Raw genomic sequence first — 19,129 nt, 5'->3', positions numbered from 1 at the left:
TCCCACCCCTAAGACTCCAGGGGTGCAGGAATCCTGAAATTTACAATTTGTGTCCCCTTTGTTCCAAATATGCTCATACAAAATTTGAAAAGAATTGGAATGACAGATATCAAGAAGTTCAAAAAATGTCTATTGTTCATCTGATAACTGACCATTTTGGTGACACCCTGATTATTAAAATGCCTACCCTTGGGATAATCTGATTTACAATTTTTGTAACGGACTACCTGTTCTTTCTAGATACAGACCCTGAATCGTGTTACTACACCCCCAAAGCGTTTCGTTTCGTTCCGTGCAAACCGTTCACCGTACCGTGCAGATCGTTCAGCGTCTCGCGCAAGCCGTTCATCATTCCGTGCAAACCGTTCACCGTTCCGTGCAAATCATTTCGTGCAAGAATCGTTCCGTGCATGATCAAGACACGCCCATAAAAACGTGAAGATTGTTCAAACCACGCCCTTAGAAACGTACAGACCGTGCAAATAATTTCGGCATAGGATGTAAGACAGGTAAACATTGTTGGAAATTTGACCAATTATTTCAAAATGTATATAAGAAAATCTTATACCACTTCCTCACCCTTGGTAGCTTCTAGCAAGTGCAGAGGCATGCAATATATCTGCCTTCATTATTATGTCTCCGAACACAAAGTGTCGGAGACATATTGTTTTTGCTCTGTTTCTTATTCTTCTTCTTCTTATTATTATTATGTCTCCGAACACAAAGTGTCGGAGACATATTGTTTTTGCTCCGTTTCTTATTATGTCTCCGAACACAAAGTGTCGGAGACATATTGTTTTTGCTCCGTTTCTTATTATTCTTATTCTTTTCTTCTTATTTTTCCTCTTCTTTAGTGAGAAATTTGTCCGACCGATTTTGTGAAAGTGCTTCAACAGATCCACTTCAAACTTTGTGAGCTGATAGGGGGTCACTAGAAGGGGTGCATTCAACTTTTCAAATTTTCAAAATGGCCGCCGTTTCAAAATGGCGGCCAAAAAACGTCAAAAAATCAAGTTTTTCGGATTTCAACCAAATTATATTTTTAGGGTACTTTGGTGACCCCGAGTCGATTTCCACCATCATTTTTTTTGAGCCGCCATTTTCAAAATGACCGCCATATACCAAAATCTTTGAAAGTGTTAAAATATCTACATCATTTGGGTTTTGGGGTCAATTAAGAGTCCATAATTCATTTCTAGCTTAAGTATTTCATTCCAATCAATTTGAAATGTTTCAAAATGGCCGTCATTGAAGAAAATGGCGGCCAAAAATCAAGTCCGTCGGATTTCAACTAAATTTAGTTTCTAGGGTTTTTTGAGGATCCTGAGTGCATATCTGGCATAAAAACCTATTTCTGACATGGGGAGGTGTTCGGAGACATTTGTGTTGGCATCCCAACACAGTTATAGCTCGTTATTATTATTATTTTCTTCTTATTTTTCCTCTTCTTTAGTGAGAAATTTGTCCGCGCGATTTTATGAACATGCTTCGACTGATCCACTTCACACTTTGTGAGCTGATAGAGGGTCATTAGGAGGTGTGCAATCAACTTTTCAAAGAACATGACCCACAATATGGCATTTTTGGCCTACCAAATTTGGAAAAATTAAAGAACACTTTAGAATAAATCTAAGATTATATTTTTTATCCATAACATGAGCTAAGTTGTATTGCGCAATCGTTTCCTCACACCGGATGTTTAAAGCACTCAAGTAAATGCCCAAACCTACCGCAGTTTCACGTTTTCCGGGAAAATCGCATAAATTTGCCAACTTCAGTCTATAAATTCACATGGGCCGCATTACTCACGACTCAATTTTGTAAACTAAAATTAAAATGCAAAGTTAGATTAACACTTTCCATAAAAAAAATTAACTCGTAAGCAATGCGGCCATGTCGAAAAAAAAAAATAAATAACAAAAGTGTCGTCTGGAAACGTCAGATTCCAAGGACGTCAATACATACATCTAACGCAGTTGATTCGACTCAAAAAGAAACAGCAAAGAGGTGAGTTTTTATGTTGTTATATATTTTTTAAAATAAAAAATCAATATCTAAACGAGTAAATATGAGAGTCATGGCCTATGGTAAAAAGGTACGGCGGGGGGGGGGGTTACACCTATCGTGTATGTTTGATTCCGAAGTCCGTTCCGATGGCTTTAAAAGTACCGATTTCCCTACCTTTTGTTACTTTAAAAATGATATTGTTCGAAACAGAATGAATATTCGAATCAAACGTACAGTACAAACTTATACGGCCATACGGAATACCCTAGTTAGAATAATCTAACTGTGTCTCGGGACAGGCCCTCACCACAATCGGTGCCGTAGGACATTATCATTTTAACGATAGATTTCAATTACACAGGCCCAGCATGTACACATATATTACGCATGGAGATGTGCGATATATATTCAGACAGTATGATCTATCGTATGAATTTGTCCATTGGTTCTCACAATTTTTATAAATTTTGTACGTTTAATTATTATAGGCTACAGTTCAAAGTTTCTTATAAAATATGAAGTCTCTCAATCGTAACTGTAAAGTTGTAGCAACGTGTTACATTAACAAATGTCCGAATATTACGGCAATGTCAAACACGGCTGTGAGCTCTATCTATTTTACATTTGTACTTGAGAATTTGAACGTACAATTTTCATACATCGAACGGAAAGGAAACAATTATTGTTTTGTTTTCAACTTCAACTATTTAAGTTCGTAAATTCATAAGTCCCTTGTATATACGTGGAAAGAAACCTACAAAAACACAAAGAAAGTTTGTTTTTAATGAAGTAGGTCAATTTAAATACATATCAAAATATATCTTGTTAAATAATATTTGACATAACTTGTGTTGAAATGTAAAGTATTCATTTAATTATATTTACTTTTTTCAATTGAAGGGCAATAACTCTAAATGGAAAACATAGTTTACTAGTGGAGGATCCTATTTTTTTTCTTCTTTCGTTTTGTTTTATATATACACACGAAAATCAAACGCTTTCATTGATTTTAGAATTTTTATTTTGTGCTATAGACAAAATTGATATTGAAAAGATATGTTTTAAATGTTAGGAAAAAAACCCAATCTATAAAGGTGAAACGGCAACCCCCCCCCCCCGAAAATGTATTACAATACTACTGATAATTTTTCTATTATTTCTATTATTTCATGTATGGAGATGTGCATGGTTTTTGCACCAGTTTTCTTTTTGGATTAGGAAAATGGTTTACTTTTTCCTTAAAAAAGGACTTTGGAAGGGTCCATTAAACAGACCCAGGTTGGGAGATTTCAGGCTCTCATGGACTTAATTTCCGTGGAAACGAGGGGGTTATTTATATTCGGTCTTTCCTACCCCGGGATAGGAAAGACCGAATATAAATAACTTCCTCGTTTCCACAGAAATTTACATGGACTACATAATAGAAATAAATTAACCATGTAATATACATTGTTGTAAACCCCATACCCCCTCTATATTTCACACTGACATTAATCAACAAAACATTTGAAGATACACATTTTCAGTTTATTAGTGGAAAAAAAATAATTTCAAGTTTTTGAATACAATTTATTAATTGATTCACCAAGCATTAATTAACAAGTTAATTGATTTATAATTAGATTTTAGGAAAAATAACCTAGGCTAATGGGTTTTAACATGAAGATAAGATTTTCATCCAACCCAAATTGTATATTTTAATTACATGTATATGACATAAATATTTCAGATATGCCAAGGAGTGGTCCCTAATTCTTTCTCTGTTTCAACTGTCCATGGAGAGTAAAACCAAAACACAGATCCAGGATTTCAAAGAAATATAGGACAGTGATCACCACTCTGATAGGGAGGGCACCATCTGATCATGATTTTCTGTGCAATATATGCCAGAGTGTGTGTGTTGCTCCCATATTAAACAGAAGAATATCAAGTCGGTTAGGCAACAGATTCAAGACAGTCCAGCACCACCACCAGCAGTAGCAGTTCTTCCAATTAGTCCCCCTTCTGTATCACTCCCATCCCCATGTACATCAAGAGGGCACACTTCATGCTGTATCTGCGAGTGACCAGGTCCAAAGTTAGTTGTAGTCCCAGTAGGAGTAAGGCATGAAATCTTAATTTCAAAAGAGGCCATCATTCGCTTCTGTACAAATCACCTACAACAAGACATAGAAGAACTTGAACCTATTGCTGACAACACCATGTTCAACAAAACAGGAGTGACATAATTAATCAAACAAGTTTTTGAGAGCTGAAATTTTGAGAAAAGAGAAAATAAGGTTGGATTTTGACAACAGTGAGAGTCTAACAGTGAGCATCAGAATCTCCTGGGAACCCCTAAAGCTGCTTTTGAGGACTTGCTGACATATGTAAACCTGTAGAATATGGAAACTTGTGCTAGATAAAAGCTTTATAACCTTTCTACCAGTGATGTATTTGTTGACAATAAAAAGGGTATTTGATTTTAGCATAATAATTACTTATCATGAAATACTAGTATTATCATTATGATACTTAAGGTATTCCATGTATAATGAAAGGATAATGAACAATTTTGAAGGATTTAGATCAACATAAAACTTTATTGTTAAATAATGATGGAAGTGAAGCAGATGAAATTCACATGACTGGTAAATGATTAGAAGCTGACCTTTTTGCACTTAAGACTTTTTGGAAGAGTTGTCTGCCCTTTGTAAAAATAAGGAAAATCTAATTTTCTAAAAATGTGTGTGGTCAATGATTAATTTTATTTCATATTTTCATAAAAAGAAAGTGTATGTAACTTTCTACCAAGAGATTAGTATGAATATATAATTTGTTTTTAAAATATTGTAATAAAAGATGCTTTTCCCATATACTTCAATGTTAAATTCTAGGTGAAATATATCAAGCAGTAAACAAAATTTAGAAAATTCCTACCGTGGGTTATTTTTATTTGATGAACCCTTCACAATGATACCATGATTACAAATATTCCACGATCCATTTATTAGATATGAAATATGGTCATTATACATTGAATACCTTAACTGGCAAATAACAAACAACAAACATGATTTGTAAATGTTATTTCCTGTATAGATCTACATGATACTTCTATTTTGGGAACATTATGAAAATAGGCCAATTTAGATTATTTCTCATTCTGTGGCATTTACAAGCATGTATAAATTACATGTAAATGCAATATAATCCAAACAATTTAAAACTACAGTGCCTTAGGATATATTCCATTTCAAATATGTATCTAGATGTAATTCTATTCAAATCTATATTAATGTCTGGAAGATTTTTAGATCACAGCTCATGAATTACGTTCTGTCAGTCAATAATGTATTGCACACTGCAGGGCCGTAAATTAACCTTCAATTTGGAGGAGGCAGGAAATTAGGCGGGGGTCTGGGGCCCCAGGCCCCCAGACGTTGAGCACATTTTGTGCACACTGAACACGTTTCGTGCAAAATCCTTGATTCTAGGGCCTTCTAAGATGTTACTTGACTAACTCATTCTAAAAGAAAGATTTGGAATGCTTTTTAAGGGAGGTATCATGTTCTTAGTTATTGGAAACAACATAAATTCTATATGAACTTTAAATTTTAATTTTTTTTTGGCTCAAAAGTTGGAGGAGGCAACAGCCTCCTCCGCCTCCATGTAATTTACGGCCCTGGCACAAGCATTTAAAATTGTTGGTTAAAAGACCTCAGTATCTTTACATGATTAATACGTATAGGAATATGCAATTATTGATCAAGATAAATACAGTAAAATTTATACAGTATCATTTCTCAAATCGTATTTTCAGAGTCAATAATATACTGACTCTGATCCCCTATATCGGTGTTGTGTTGTTATTATTCACGCTATGAAATCTACATGTACATGTAACAAAAAAGATCATTTGATACTTACTATTAGGTGTCTACAGTAATTTTCCTTTAATCAGGTTTCACAGCAAATGCTCGTTGACCGTGTAATTCCGAGTAAATTCGAATTGAACATGTTTTGACGAGACGCGGTGTCAACTTATTTCGTTACCATTGATATCGATACTCGGTCGTTTTAATACAAAAAAAAACCCCAAAAAACAACCAAAAAAAACAAAACAAAATCCAAAAACCATGGAATATGATATGAAACAGAATTGTTCCAATGATTCACTTCTTTCACCATGTAAATAGACTACATACTATATTTATTCTTATTTCAGTATTTCAAAATTCAAGTAAAAATAATTTAAAAGTAAAGTTGAACAATCACGGCTTTGAACATCATTTCCAAAATATTTCTTATTTCTATTTCCCATATTTGGTCAAAAATGCTTATTATGATCATTGAATTAGCCATTCTAGCTATTTGAGTGCATATAACTTGATATATTCAGAGATTTATAGGTTCATGTACATTGTACATGGTCATTGCAGGTTTATTGTTGTGACGTGTATCCCGAAATGTTAATTTTTTAACATTAAATACCACAATATTCAACGTCATATTAACAAAAAAGTATAGAATATATGAAAAAAAGAAAAACATTTCTAGAAAGCCTATATCCAGAAGATTATTATATACGGAAATTATCAATATCCCAGGCTAGGCCATATTTCATGGTTCGTGGGTCATGTTCTTTTCAAAATGGCCGCCCTTTTCAAAATGGCGGCCAAAAAACTTCAAAAGATCAAGGTTCTCGGATTTCAATCAACTTCTATTACTAGGGTATTTTGGTGACCTCGCATCCATTTCCACCATCAAAAATATTTTTTGAGCCGCCATTTTCAAAATGACCGCCATATACTGAAATATTTGAAAGTGTTAAAAGTTGTACAACATTTGGGTTCTGGGGTAAATGGAGGGTCCACAATTCATTTCTAGCATCAGTATTTCCATCCAATCTATTTTCAGATTTTTCAAAATGGCCGCCATTGAAGAAAATGGCGGCCAAAAAATCAAGTCCGTCGGATTTCAACCAAATTTAGTTTCTAGGGTTTTTTGAGAATCCTGATCTGGCATCAAAAAGCATTTCTGACATGGGGAGGTGTTCGGAGACATTTGTATTGGCATCCCAACACAGTTATAGCTCGTTTGTTTTATTGTTATTTATTCATTTTTGTACATAGGAATACTTTATTTGTCTTGTTACATTTGTATGATCAAATTTCTCTGTTTAAATTAAAAAAATGTTTTCATCAAAATCGTTTATCGGAACTGTCTGCATAATGCAAAGACCGACCTGTGTATAACTTGTATATTCTACGCAAATTCAAAGGTTCCTCCTTTTTTTTACCGCAATAGAGGTCAGCTAATTCGGATGTTTGAAATTAACATTCCTACAGAAGGTGTGGAAATCGGTGGGGGCATTTAAAATATGACAAAAGAGGTGTTTATATCTTCTGTCTCTCAAAAATGAATGCAGTTTTCTATATGTTTAAAATCGAGGCAAATGCAACACTCTAATTAAAATTGGATGTTAGATCCACTCGCATATCGCATTATTTGTTTTAGCTATTTATTTATATGATTTATTTATCAATCTATTTCAATAATATTTTGATTGTTTCTTTTTGTTTTGTATCTTCCTTTCTTATCTAAGATGACAGGTTCTTATCGACTGGCTAATTCTATGTCTAGATGCATCCCCCCTCCCGCCCCAGAATATGTTATAGTCTTACGAGAATTTTTCAAATCGTTTTATCTGTTGTCATACACGTATGTAAAGATGTTTAGGTTTATTTAAGATGTGTCTTTGAGAAGAGGCCTGAAAAATACAAATTGCACACATGTGTTTAACTGCACTCAGATTAAACGTACAAAAATATCGATACAGACGCGACTTTTTCAATGAATTTAATAGAGTAATGAATAAATAGAGTTGAATAATAAATATTCCATGATGATACAATTTATGCATCTTTTTTCTTTCTTTCCGAAGTTAAAAAATATCCATCTCCTTTTAATCCATCGTGTTCGTAAGTCATTAAACTATTCCTTGTTTAAACTAACTCCAGGATGAAACAAATAATGCCGAAAAAAATCAAAGCGTGCAGGTCATGCCTAGCGTTTCGTGCAGATCGTTCACAACCCTCTCCCCGCCCAAAAATGTTTCTATCTTTCCTGACGGGAAGTTTCTTTAAATCCTTTTATCTGCTTTCATACTCGCACACATGTATATATAGAATATAGATTCGTTCAACATATATCTTTGGGAAGAGGCCTGGGATATACAAATTGCAAATGTATTTTAACGACACTCAGAATGAATGTACAAAAATAGCGAAACAGACGCGACCATTTCATATTCAGTTTCAAAGAATTTAATATAGCAATGAATCAATAAAATTTAATTAATCAATATTCCGTGACGAAATGATTTTTGCATATTTTTTCTTTTATTTCTGAAATTAAAAAACAAAATAACATTTGTTTTCATTCCACCGTGTTTATACATTCAGTCATTGATCTAATAAGCAAATTTACCGAGCCGTACATGAGCAATCATTTCGAAATGAATCATTATCATTTCTTTCTCAACTTTCTTTTAATATCTAGAAGACTGCAATTTCATTGAAACTATTTGAACAAAATATTACCGAAAAAATCACAGCGTGCCGGCCACGCCTACCGTTTCGTGTAGACCGCTCACAAAGCGTGCAAGCCACACCTACAAAGTGGTCAGCGTTTCGTGCAAATCGTTCACCGTTCCGTGCAGATCGTTCAGCGTTTCGTGCAAAACGTTAACCGTTCCTTGCAAGAATCGTTTCATACCGTTCCGTGCAAGTGGTGTAGTAGTACACTTCCGGGTCTATATCCATTTACTATCAGTTTAGTATCAATAGCACTAAAGAAGATGGTATTCAAGTGTTTTACACATAAAGACTATACACCAAGGTTGACCACACCCTGGGGTCAGAACTCCTTCCCCGGAGATTATGAACTTTAATTTAACTATTTGATCTAACATTACCAGTTTACTATCGCTTTTTCAAATCTTTAATAAAATTTAAAGAATTGAAATGTCAAGTTGTTTCCGTACATGTCCTTTATATAGTAATTCGTTTTCTCCTATTGGTAAACTTCTGTCTACGGAAGGATCATATTATGTCAGTTTTGTATTTTAAAACCTATGTAAACAATGGTATATACTCTAGGCTAGTGAAACAAAATATGTGATACATATACTCCTTCAAAAGAATTTCTTTTGAAAATTGGAAGATTATATCAAGTTCAGTTTGTGTTCTTTATGTCAACCCCCCCCCCCCCCAAGTGTGCGAGAATGAAATGTACCACATGAGTAGGGATATTCAAGCATCGATTACTGATGATTTTAACAACACTGTCTTATGTAAACTTTTTTGTCAAAAGTGGACAGCGAATTGCGCGGGGATATATGCTTAAAAACTATTTTGTATATTTTTTCTATATTTTCAATCTCGTTATTTCGAAATGACTTCAAGCATAATTCATTGTATACATGATAGGCATATATCATAGTGAAGTGTTTTGTAAAACGGGTTTTCTGTATTGTTTGAGTTTGTTACTATGATCATTACTCAACGTACTATACAGTATACAATAAAGCTTAACCATACTCTAATAGTTGGTTTACCCTGACTGTGTGTTGGAAGTGCAGTTAAATACCCAGTATCATGTATTATGTAGCTAGACAAAATCTAGAATTCTGACACAGTTGTGAAACATGAAACACCTTCCATGAAAGCTGCTGACATCTGGGTATCAATCTCGGTACTATTTGCCCGGAATCGTGCTCATGAAATGCCTTCACATATGAAGTTGACGTTCGTTGACAAAGAAGCCTTGATAAGGATGCAACAGGCTATCATCGACAAACACGAAAGTTGTAATTAAGAAAGGTGGAGCGTCAGAACAGTGAACTAGAAGTTGATTTCGTGGGATTGCGGAATGAATGAGTGTGGTTGGCGTATCTTAATTTGAACTCGGTGTCTGCTAGTCCCACGTAGCTCTCTTCTTGCCCATCCATGCCATCGATGCAAAATGTAATTTACTCGCATAACGCTTCAATCAAACAAGTGCGCCAGACTGGAGATGCATGTAACAGGTGTAATTGCCGAAACAAAGATCAATGCTCGCTTAACGGTGAATGTCGCACCCAGGGAATTGTGTATTTAGCTAGAGTCAGAGCCGATATATATCTATATATATATATATATATATATATATATATATATATATAGGGCTCATGGTGGGTGTAACTGGTCGACAGGGGATGCTCACTCCTTCTGGGATCCGTGTTTGCCCTTTTCTCTATATTACATTGCTTATAGGAGTTATGAAATTGATCACTGTTCGTTATCTGCACCGTTCCTGCTTACTTTACAAATTCCACCAACGCAGGCTACACATCCCATGAATATTTAAAATCACCGGGATACAAAATGTCAGTTATGTTTATCGAATTATCTTCCGTTGAAGTTAATACGCGTCCAGGGTAATGGGACGTGTGAGGGTTAAATTTCAATTTTATCTAAAGAAAATGGGAGAAAAAGTACAAGCTAATTGGTATCAAGTCTTTTGAATATTTCTTTTTCATTTTCAACATTTCACAAAAACTGAGCTTGTAAGTAAAAGCACACATTGCTCAAATATTGACGTTGTTGATTATTGTCATCTAGTATTTTCGACGATGTTCAATTTATAGCGAGCGAAGCGACGCGACGCGAAAAGCTCGCTCTAATAATTACACACATAAATCACGTGATTTGCTCTTTATCAGCTAAAAAATGATGGAGATTTCCAAAAATGCCTCTGGAAAAACGTCGCTGTCGCTGCGGTATACTTCATCGACAACCCCGTAGATAAAACAAATAATTAGTTTGGAAAGTACCACATATGATTTTAAATTCCAAACAAACTTTTCCCTGCCTTTGTATGTTTTGTTGTGGATAATTACTTGGTTAAAACAAACAATCGCAGCTATTGATAACGTCACAATGCACTGTTTACACCAACCGCGTTGTATTTCCCGCGTTAAATGAATTGGCTAAAGTCATGTTGTAAGATGCTATGGGTCTTTGTTCGTCTCAACGGTCACACCGTAAACATAATTTCATTCCTCGATCATAAATGTACAAAAAAACGTTTCAATATGTTATAGATATATGTGTCATATTCCTTTGTTAAAATCTACCATTTTTGAATGTTTTATAAGGACACATTGTCCATTTTGTAAATGAAAAATGTCAAAGCCCTAAAACAAGAAATTTCCCTATGACCATCTGCATCGAACAAAGTAAATCCAACATTTATTTGTGCAGTTTTCATTTATTCACCAATATCGGAATTTAACGTTGACCCTGACCCATAAATGCTAATGCAATTAATCGGTATCAGTTCCAGAAAAGACATACCCCTAAAACTGGGGTGTTAGCCATAAAGTTGACCACGATATACGAACCTGTTTCCCCTGGAAGTAACCCCCAATCAAGGTTGGCTGATTCCGCGAGTCAGTACTGTTTAATGTGTCTGCTGCAGCATATTTGCTATATCTGTGAAGGGCACAATGCCATTAAAATGGTCCAAAGCCAAGTATACATGCTTTGATATGTGTCAAACTCTCTAATCTGTATTGCTTATAGGAGTTGAGATTGATCACTGTTCGTTATCTTCACCTTTCAAAAGGATGTTGTAATTTTGATAAGGCGATGTTTTAAATTTGATTGGCCATACTAGGGATCAGGAAAAAGTTTAAAACATGACAAATATTGAACAATAAAAAGGAAAACATTTGTCGATGTACTATGCACCCGTAATGTATATGTATAACTTTAGTAAATTTGAAATCGCAAAACTTTTTTCAAATCAACAACATCAAAATGTATGACCTTTCATACATTTAGACGATCATTTCTTATGATAAGTTAAAAACTAGATTTGTGACATCATAAACGCTGCTTCTGCTACAAAAATTGAAAATTAGAAGCATTCATATCTAGTGATCAGTTATCCAAAATATTACTTTGTTAAACACCACTCTGATTCCACGTACAAGTACTCTGAAGTTGAAATGTAAATTATGCTAGAGTTCCTCATTGACAGTACCTTCGTGGTCTGTGGTGATAAGGTCTTCCAACAGTCTGTTGGAATTCCCCTGATCACGAATTGTGCCCCTTTGCTAGCCTACCTGTTTTTATATTCTAATGAAGCAGGATTTATTAAAAAAAATATCTTGCTGTGGCTCCAATTCTACATTTATATATATAGACGACGTATTATTTATAACTAGTAATAATTTTCATTTATTTGTCGATTCGATTTATCACTGTAAACTCGAAACAAAAGACACCACAGAGTCTTCCACTTCTGCTTCATAATTAGATATTTTATTGGAAATAGATATCAACGGCAAACTAACAACTCAACATTATGACAAACGGAATGATTCTAGCTTCTCCAACTTCTCCATCGTCAACTTTCCATATTTATATAGAAATACTCCATTATCACCTGCATATGGTGTCTCTATATCTCAACTGATGCAATGCGCAAGCGATTGCTCTGCGTATGGTCAGTTTTTAAATCGAGGCAGGCTACTGACAAACAAGGTGGTAGTGCAGGGGTTTAAAAGTTTAAAAAAGCATTTAGCAAATTCTAGGATCGTTATAACGATCTAGTTTGCCAATACAACCTATCATTGGTTCAAATGCTGTTTCATACCGATTGTTAGGCCGCTCTTGGTACACTGATTTTGACTAGTGACAACTCCGTTTACCTGATCAAGATATAGGGTTCACGGCGGGTGTGACCGGTCGACAGAGGATGGTTACTTCGCCTAGGCATCTCATCCCACATCTGGGATATCCAGGGATCCGTGTTTGCACAACTCTATTTTGTATTGCTTGTAGGAGTTATGATATTGATCGCTGTTCATTATCTGCAACTTTCATGATATTGAAAATTAATACATAGTACATAATATCCTTTTTGCAATTTGTAAATGAAAGGTGAAGATAACGAACAGTAATCAATCTCAACTCATAATATCATATCTCAAATTCACTTCATACAATACATACGGACAGGTTAAAATCAAGGATTTGGCGATTTCTGGTCTGAAAAATGTTAATTTTATTGACAATCGATTTTCCATAATTTTTGAGATACACAATGAGATAGTGATAAATAAAAAAGAAGGTTAACAACTTAAATAAAAGAATAAAATGTTATCACAAGACATTAATACCCACACGCAAGTAAGTACATCCTATACCATAAACCCACGTGCTCCATATGTCAAGATGCATTAAGTACTGGGGTCATCCCAAACCCTATTTGATAATAGTTGAATTGTATTTAAAACGTGAGGTGATGACTTTTAAACTATATATACATGTACATATGAAGATGTACTGAGTATCCTGATGCGAGCAGGTGATCCGGGTCATCCCAACCCCTATATTGTTCAAATTGTTCAGATACCTTTTAAATGGTTGACATTTTCACCCATAAAGCAAATGCATGTATATTCGTGTTCCATGAGGCACAATTCACTGAGGACCAGATTTTTGTCGTTGTTTTTCCACCTCATTTGTCCTTAAATTCAGAAATCATACTGCACTTCTAAAGGAGACTATCAATCATCTCCCAAACGGTGATTCAGTTACGGCATAAATTGTAAGAGGAGTTTTGGAAACCAGGGGCGCGTTTTACAAAAGAACTTACGACGTACGACAAACTTTACATACTGGAATTTTCAACTTTATTATAAATCATTCACTCCAAATGCAAAATATTTTTCAAAGAAAATATTGAAAATCAAGTTTTAGAAAAGTTTTAATTTATTCTTGTAAAGTAATAACTGTATAATATAATTTAGGACTTGCGACTTTGTCGTAAGTTGTTTTGTAAAACGGGCCCCGGGTTTATCTGTAGAAAAAAGTTGTTCTTTAACCCCCAAATTACCCCTTCCTCCCACGTCCGTGTGATAATGAAAATGTAACATCAATGCACATACATAGGACACTACCACTTATCTTCCAGCATGATTTTGTTGCTACGTAAAATGTAAGAGTAATTCTGGGAACCAGGTCTTTTATTGTCAAGAGAAATCATCTTAGTCTTACCTCTATTTGGCTTCGAGGACAAAATATAAAATTTTAAACGATCGTTAGAAATCTACAGGACATCACCAGTTATCTTTATACTGCCATGAAATGGCTGAAATATTGCCCAAACAGCATAAAACCGCAATTGATCAGTCAACCAACCACCTTTCAAAGGATAATTTGCCTACTCCGTAAAATGTAATTCCGGGAACCTTGTTTTCGTAAATTTTCAAACTCCATTTGGCCTCCATGATGAAAATAAAAGAATCGAAATCTTCTTGCACATATATAAGGCATAACCTATCATATCTAAACAAAATTGGTTACTGTTTAAAACAAAACAGAGGTTGGAAGAAAAAGGACGTATGACAAACTGACAAACCGAAAAGGCGGTTGGACCAGGGTAACAACTATTTATCCAGACTTTTATTTTTAGAAAGTGTGTGTTTGTGTAGAAAAATCGCTATATCGCAGGTGTTCAACACTGCAACGTTATGGTATCGCGATACAAAAGATGCTGACAGCGATGTCTTAGGAAAATTATATTTAAACACTATATCCCTCTAGCGAATGGTGTCATAGGTTGACGATGTACTCAATTCTCCAAGCTCTTGATATCCACTGTTGACGTTCTCGTCTTTATAGACTTGTAAAACTGTGTCTTTGGTGCTAATGGTGGAGTCACTCGCACGATATTTCTTATCTTTAACCAATCTCTTCTTGTTCCTGAAAATCATTTCATTCCACATTTAAAACAATGGGAATATTTTCCATGATAGTTTCATGCGTAATTCATTAGAGGGATGTTGCTTACCATTTCATGATTCTGTAAAGAACATACACCCCATTAAAAACCAGTATAATGCAAAATGCAGATAAGACACCATAGAATCTGGCTTCGTAGTTTCTGTCGCACTCTGTGCCCTGTTGTTGAGTATCAACTGAAATGAATTTATACAGTGGGATATCATTTGACTAACAACTTTTAAAATACATTGATGTACACCCATCTGTATACTAACCTTCTAAACAATTGTTTCCACGCCATCCAGTTTTGGAACCAGAGGTACAATAGCCCGTCACATGATGACAATCACGTGATGTCTGACAGAATACGCTACATTCCGCTTTACAACTTGCACCAAAATGTCCAAACTCACAGACTAGAAAAATTTCAAATAATTGCAAGAGATAGCAAGAAATCGTTACTTTATATATGGAAAATCGTACTTCAGCAGACATAAACATTACCCTCAGTACATTTGTTACCCTGGTATCCAGGTTTACATTCGTCATTACAGGAACCGCTGACGTGATGACACTGTGTACCATCTCGACATTTTCCGCACGTCTGATTACAATCTTGTCCGTACTGGTTATCAACACACTCTATTGTAAGAATTTGTATACAGTTGTAGGGTGGGTCTCAGTTGTCTTAATCAATTATCTAATTGTACTGAGGATAAAACTAAGTGCATGAAGAGTATGAAAAAAGTACTGTGCACCTAATGTGATATGGCTTGTATTATCTTACTGGAAGGTTAAAATCACACTGCATATATTTTTCGGCGCCTTTGTTTCACATTACGAATATGACATTCTATGATAAATGAAAAAAAATCTATATATCCACCCAGGGGCGCATGAGCCGAGTTGTCTGGGATACATGGTAAAGTCAGGAATGATTTGGCATATTTATAATTATGAAGAACTAATTTCAGTTTTAAAATTTTCGAGTTACTGTCCAAAAACCATAGTTTTCAATCTATTTTCGGTCACGGTGACCTTGACCTTAGACCTTTTTTCTCCAAAATCAATAGGGGCCTTGCTTTGCTGGTATCCAACAATATATCTAAGTTTCATTTGATTCAAATTAAAAAAAAACTCGAGTTATCCTCCGAAAACCAACTTTTTTTAGAATTTCAAATCTAATTTCGGTCGCTGTGACCTTGACCTTTGACCTATATTTTCCAAAATCAATAGGGGTCTTTCTTACCTGGTACATAAAAATATCTTTAAGTATCATTTGATTCAGATTTAAACTTTCTTAATTATAATCCGGAAACCAAATTTTTCTGAAATTTTCATTCTATATTCGGTCACTCTGACCTTGACCTTTGAACTTTTTGTTTCCACAATCAATAGGGGTATTCCTTACCTCGTACCCAACAATATCTCAAAGTTTCATTTGATTCGGATTTAAACTCTCCGAGTTATCAACCGGAAACCAAATTTTTCTGAAATTTTCATTCTATTTTCGGTCACTGTGACCTTGACCTTTGACAATTTTTCTCCAAAATCAATAATGGTCTTTCTTACCTCGCACCCAACAATATATCAAATTTTCATTTGATTGGATTGTAAACTTTTTGAGTTATCATCCGGAAACCAATTGTTGACGCCCAACCGCGCGCCTCCATCACCAAACCAATAGCCGAGTTCAACTTCGTTGCGACTCCGTCAATAAAACTAATCACTAATTGTACAATTTTTTTAATGAAGAATTGCTGCTAGGGTATGTAAAGTCAGGTGTCATGGTCATGAATGTGACCCCCTATTCCTTGATAACACGAATTTCCCGTTATATGTACGTTCTTATAAAATATTTGGATGACCCCCACATTTTTGTATACCGAGGGATCATTAGAATTCGTGGTGGCTCAATTTCCGTGGAATTCGTGTATACCCCTCACCCACGAATTTACATCCTCAACGAATAAAGACATCCCAGAGATATCTTTCTTTCAGATATAAAAATCCATGATATTATGTCCCCACGAACCTGTGAAAACTCAGAAATCCACGAGAATTTGTCCCCAGAAATTTAAATGATTGTACAGTAGTAGTTATGAATAGTAAAAATGCAAGCTTGAAGTTATGAATGGAACGCAACCGTTTCGTAAAATAAACATTAATTTGTAAACATCGCTCTGCAGAAGGACATATTCGTTGCATGGATTCTTGGCAGAGGATATGGATTCGCATTTCTAACGGCTCGGAAGAATATAAATTTTGGCAGGGAATATTAGTCTATATACCCCACCAATGATCCATATCACTAATAATATACACGTATAATAAAATGAAACAAGTGCAAAACGCGTTCAAACATCTCCCGAAAATAGGAGCCTAGGTAAGAGATTATTAAATTACCCCTGCCACATCTTAGCCCATCATAGCCCGGGCGACACCCAGCCGTGCATTCTCCCGTTGTTCTGTTACAAGTTTTGAGATCGTCCTCACAATTATCAGAACAATTTTGCTCACATTTCTTTCCGAATTTGCAAGGAAAACATTCTGAAATTAAAATTGAAAGTAAAAATGAAACTGGAAATATTTATCATTCATTGTGGTTCTTTTTAATTCAATGCATAAGGTTTAAACATAGAAAGAAATACTCGTTGCATAAACGAAAATGTACATAGTTGATAATTGTTTGGTGCAAATTATGCTGAACCTTACTAGTTTTACAAAGCTCTCCTTGAAATCCGGCGTCACATCCTTGAAGACATGATCCGTTTATGTGGTGACATTGTTTATTATCCAGACAGGACCCACAGTCATGTATACAGCCAAGTCCATATTTTTCCCCGTCACATTCTATGTAGAACAGATAACACGGCATTCTTAATAAGTGACATTTTAATGTTATTTAATCAGTTCCAAATGACAAAAATAAATTCAAGTTTCAGGGAGAACTGGTGGAATAACTTAATGCTTCATCAATGAACAGTCTTCTTCCATTTAATCAATGATAATTTACTAAAGAAGATACGTTTAAATCAATGGTTCTGTAAACATTGCACTCATTCCATATAACCGAACATTTACCATTAGTACAGCGTTGTCCTTTCCAGCCCGATTAACAAGAAGATGTACATTGTCCTGTAAATCTGTCACACGTGTCACAATTAGTGCAGCTGAGGGAGCAGTTCTTCCCGTGCCAACCGACAGTGCACGCTGAAAATTGCCAGTAAAAGACAAAATAAACATGAGTCAGTCACCAATGTTGTTGCATTTCCTTACATTTTTTCTAAGGTAGAAATATATTTAATGTTTGTTTAAAGTACTTGGGCTGAGAATTGTATGCATTGTTAAATATAGTTTGCGTCTATCGCCATAGATGTCGCATACAATATTACTGATATGTATATGGATATTGGCGACTATGATACATACAAATGCATCATTGTCTGACTTTTACACATCAACTCATATCTTCACTTTAATAGTTGATCTTGGGGACGAATACTAAGTGTGATACGCCTTCGGGATTATTGAATAGCGATTTATATTGATAATAATTATAACTTAGAATACATCTTTCAAAGTATTGTCTCTTTGATGACAGCATCACAGCATACATCAATAGACCGGTTAGGTGGTACAGTGATCGCTTCGTAACCAGTAGGTCGTGGCTTCGAGCTCCGTCCTTGTCATGGGCGCGTAGTGACTGGTCCTTCGTCAAACGCTCGACATTTAGAAGTTAGAATCACGGGACATTCGGGAACAACCTAAAAGGTCGAGCTTGACCTACTTGAAAATCTGTTGGTAGTCCAAATTTGGTGTTGGACGGCGCTTATTGCTACACCCAAATAAAACAGAAATTCCGAAATTCTGATAACAGATGAACTATAGAATGCGTATTACTCAGTTAAATGAGTGGCCCCTCCATGAAATAATATTAAGAGAAGCAATGCAAACACATTTTTCCTTATTTTGGCCATAAAGCAAATTTCATAAAGTAATGCATGTCAATATATGTATCCATGTTATTATGTGAACGGTCAATTAGACTTTACGCATCGAGATCAAGTATGCATGAAGTACTAACTTATCATTTAGAGAATATATGTTACTGTCATTTGCAAAAACAAAATTGGGGGGGGGGGGGGCAGAAATACATTTTGGATGCTAGTAGAGTGCAAATAGAGGTCCCAAAACATTAGCTCTTGCACATTCATTGGGATTCACCCTCAAGTTGACTCGTCACACTAAAAGAAATTTGGTGATAGAACAAGAAAGCATGTGTACCAGCACAATGCTTG

The 19,129-nt window shown here is 35.1% G+C and overlaps 1 protein-coding gene and 1 long non-coding RNA gene across 2 annotated transcripts; both read right to left on the bottom strand.

Annotated features, from left to right (window-relative positions):
• Positions 1–3,512: 3,512 nt before the first annotated feature.
• Positions 3,513–5,615, bottom strand: LOC130049070 (uncharacterized). The gene is made up of 2 exons (XR_008797586.1): positions 5,032–5,615; positions 3,513–4,520 (listed from the first exon to the last, which is right to left on the bottom strand). It is a non-coding gene; the product is annotated as an uncharacterized LOC130049070 (long non-coding RNA).
• Positions 5,616–14,053: 8,438 nt separating this feature from the next.
• LOC125663237 (multiple epidermal growth factor-like domains protein 10) lies at positions 14,054–17,706 on the bottom strand. Its single transcript, XM_056147627.1, has 6 exons — positions 17,544–17,706; positions 17,235–17,378; positions 15,333–15,470; positions 15,104–15,244; positions 14,896–15,022; positions 14,054–14,807 (listed from the first exon to the last, which is right to left on the bottom strand). Exons 1-6 carry the CDS (start codon positions 17,704–17,706, stop codon positions 14,645–14,647), a joined length of 876 nt encoding a protein of 291 aa, XP_056003602.1. The 3' UTR covers positions 14,054–14,644.
• Between the last annotated feature and the right edge of the window lie 1,423 nt (positions 17,707–19,129).

The sequence above is a fragment of the Ostrea edulis genome, chromosome 8 (assembly GCF_947568905.1).
Source record: "Ostrea edulis chromosome 8, xbOstEdul1.1, whole genome shotgun sequence".
NCBI lineage: Eukaryota > Metazoa > Mollusca > Bivalvia > Ostreida > Ostreidae > Ostrea > Ostrea edulis.
Note: the sequence above shows the minus strand (reverse complement) of the source record. Positions and strands in the feature narration are given on the sequence as shown.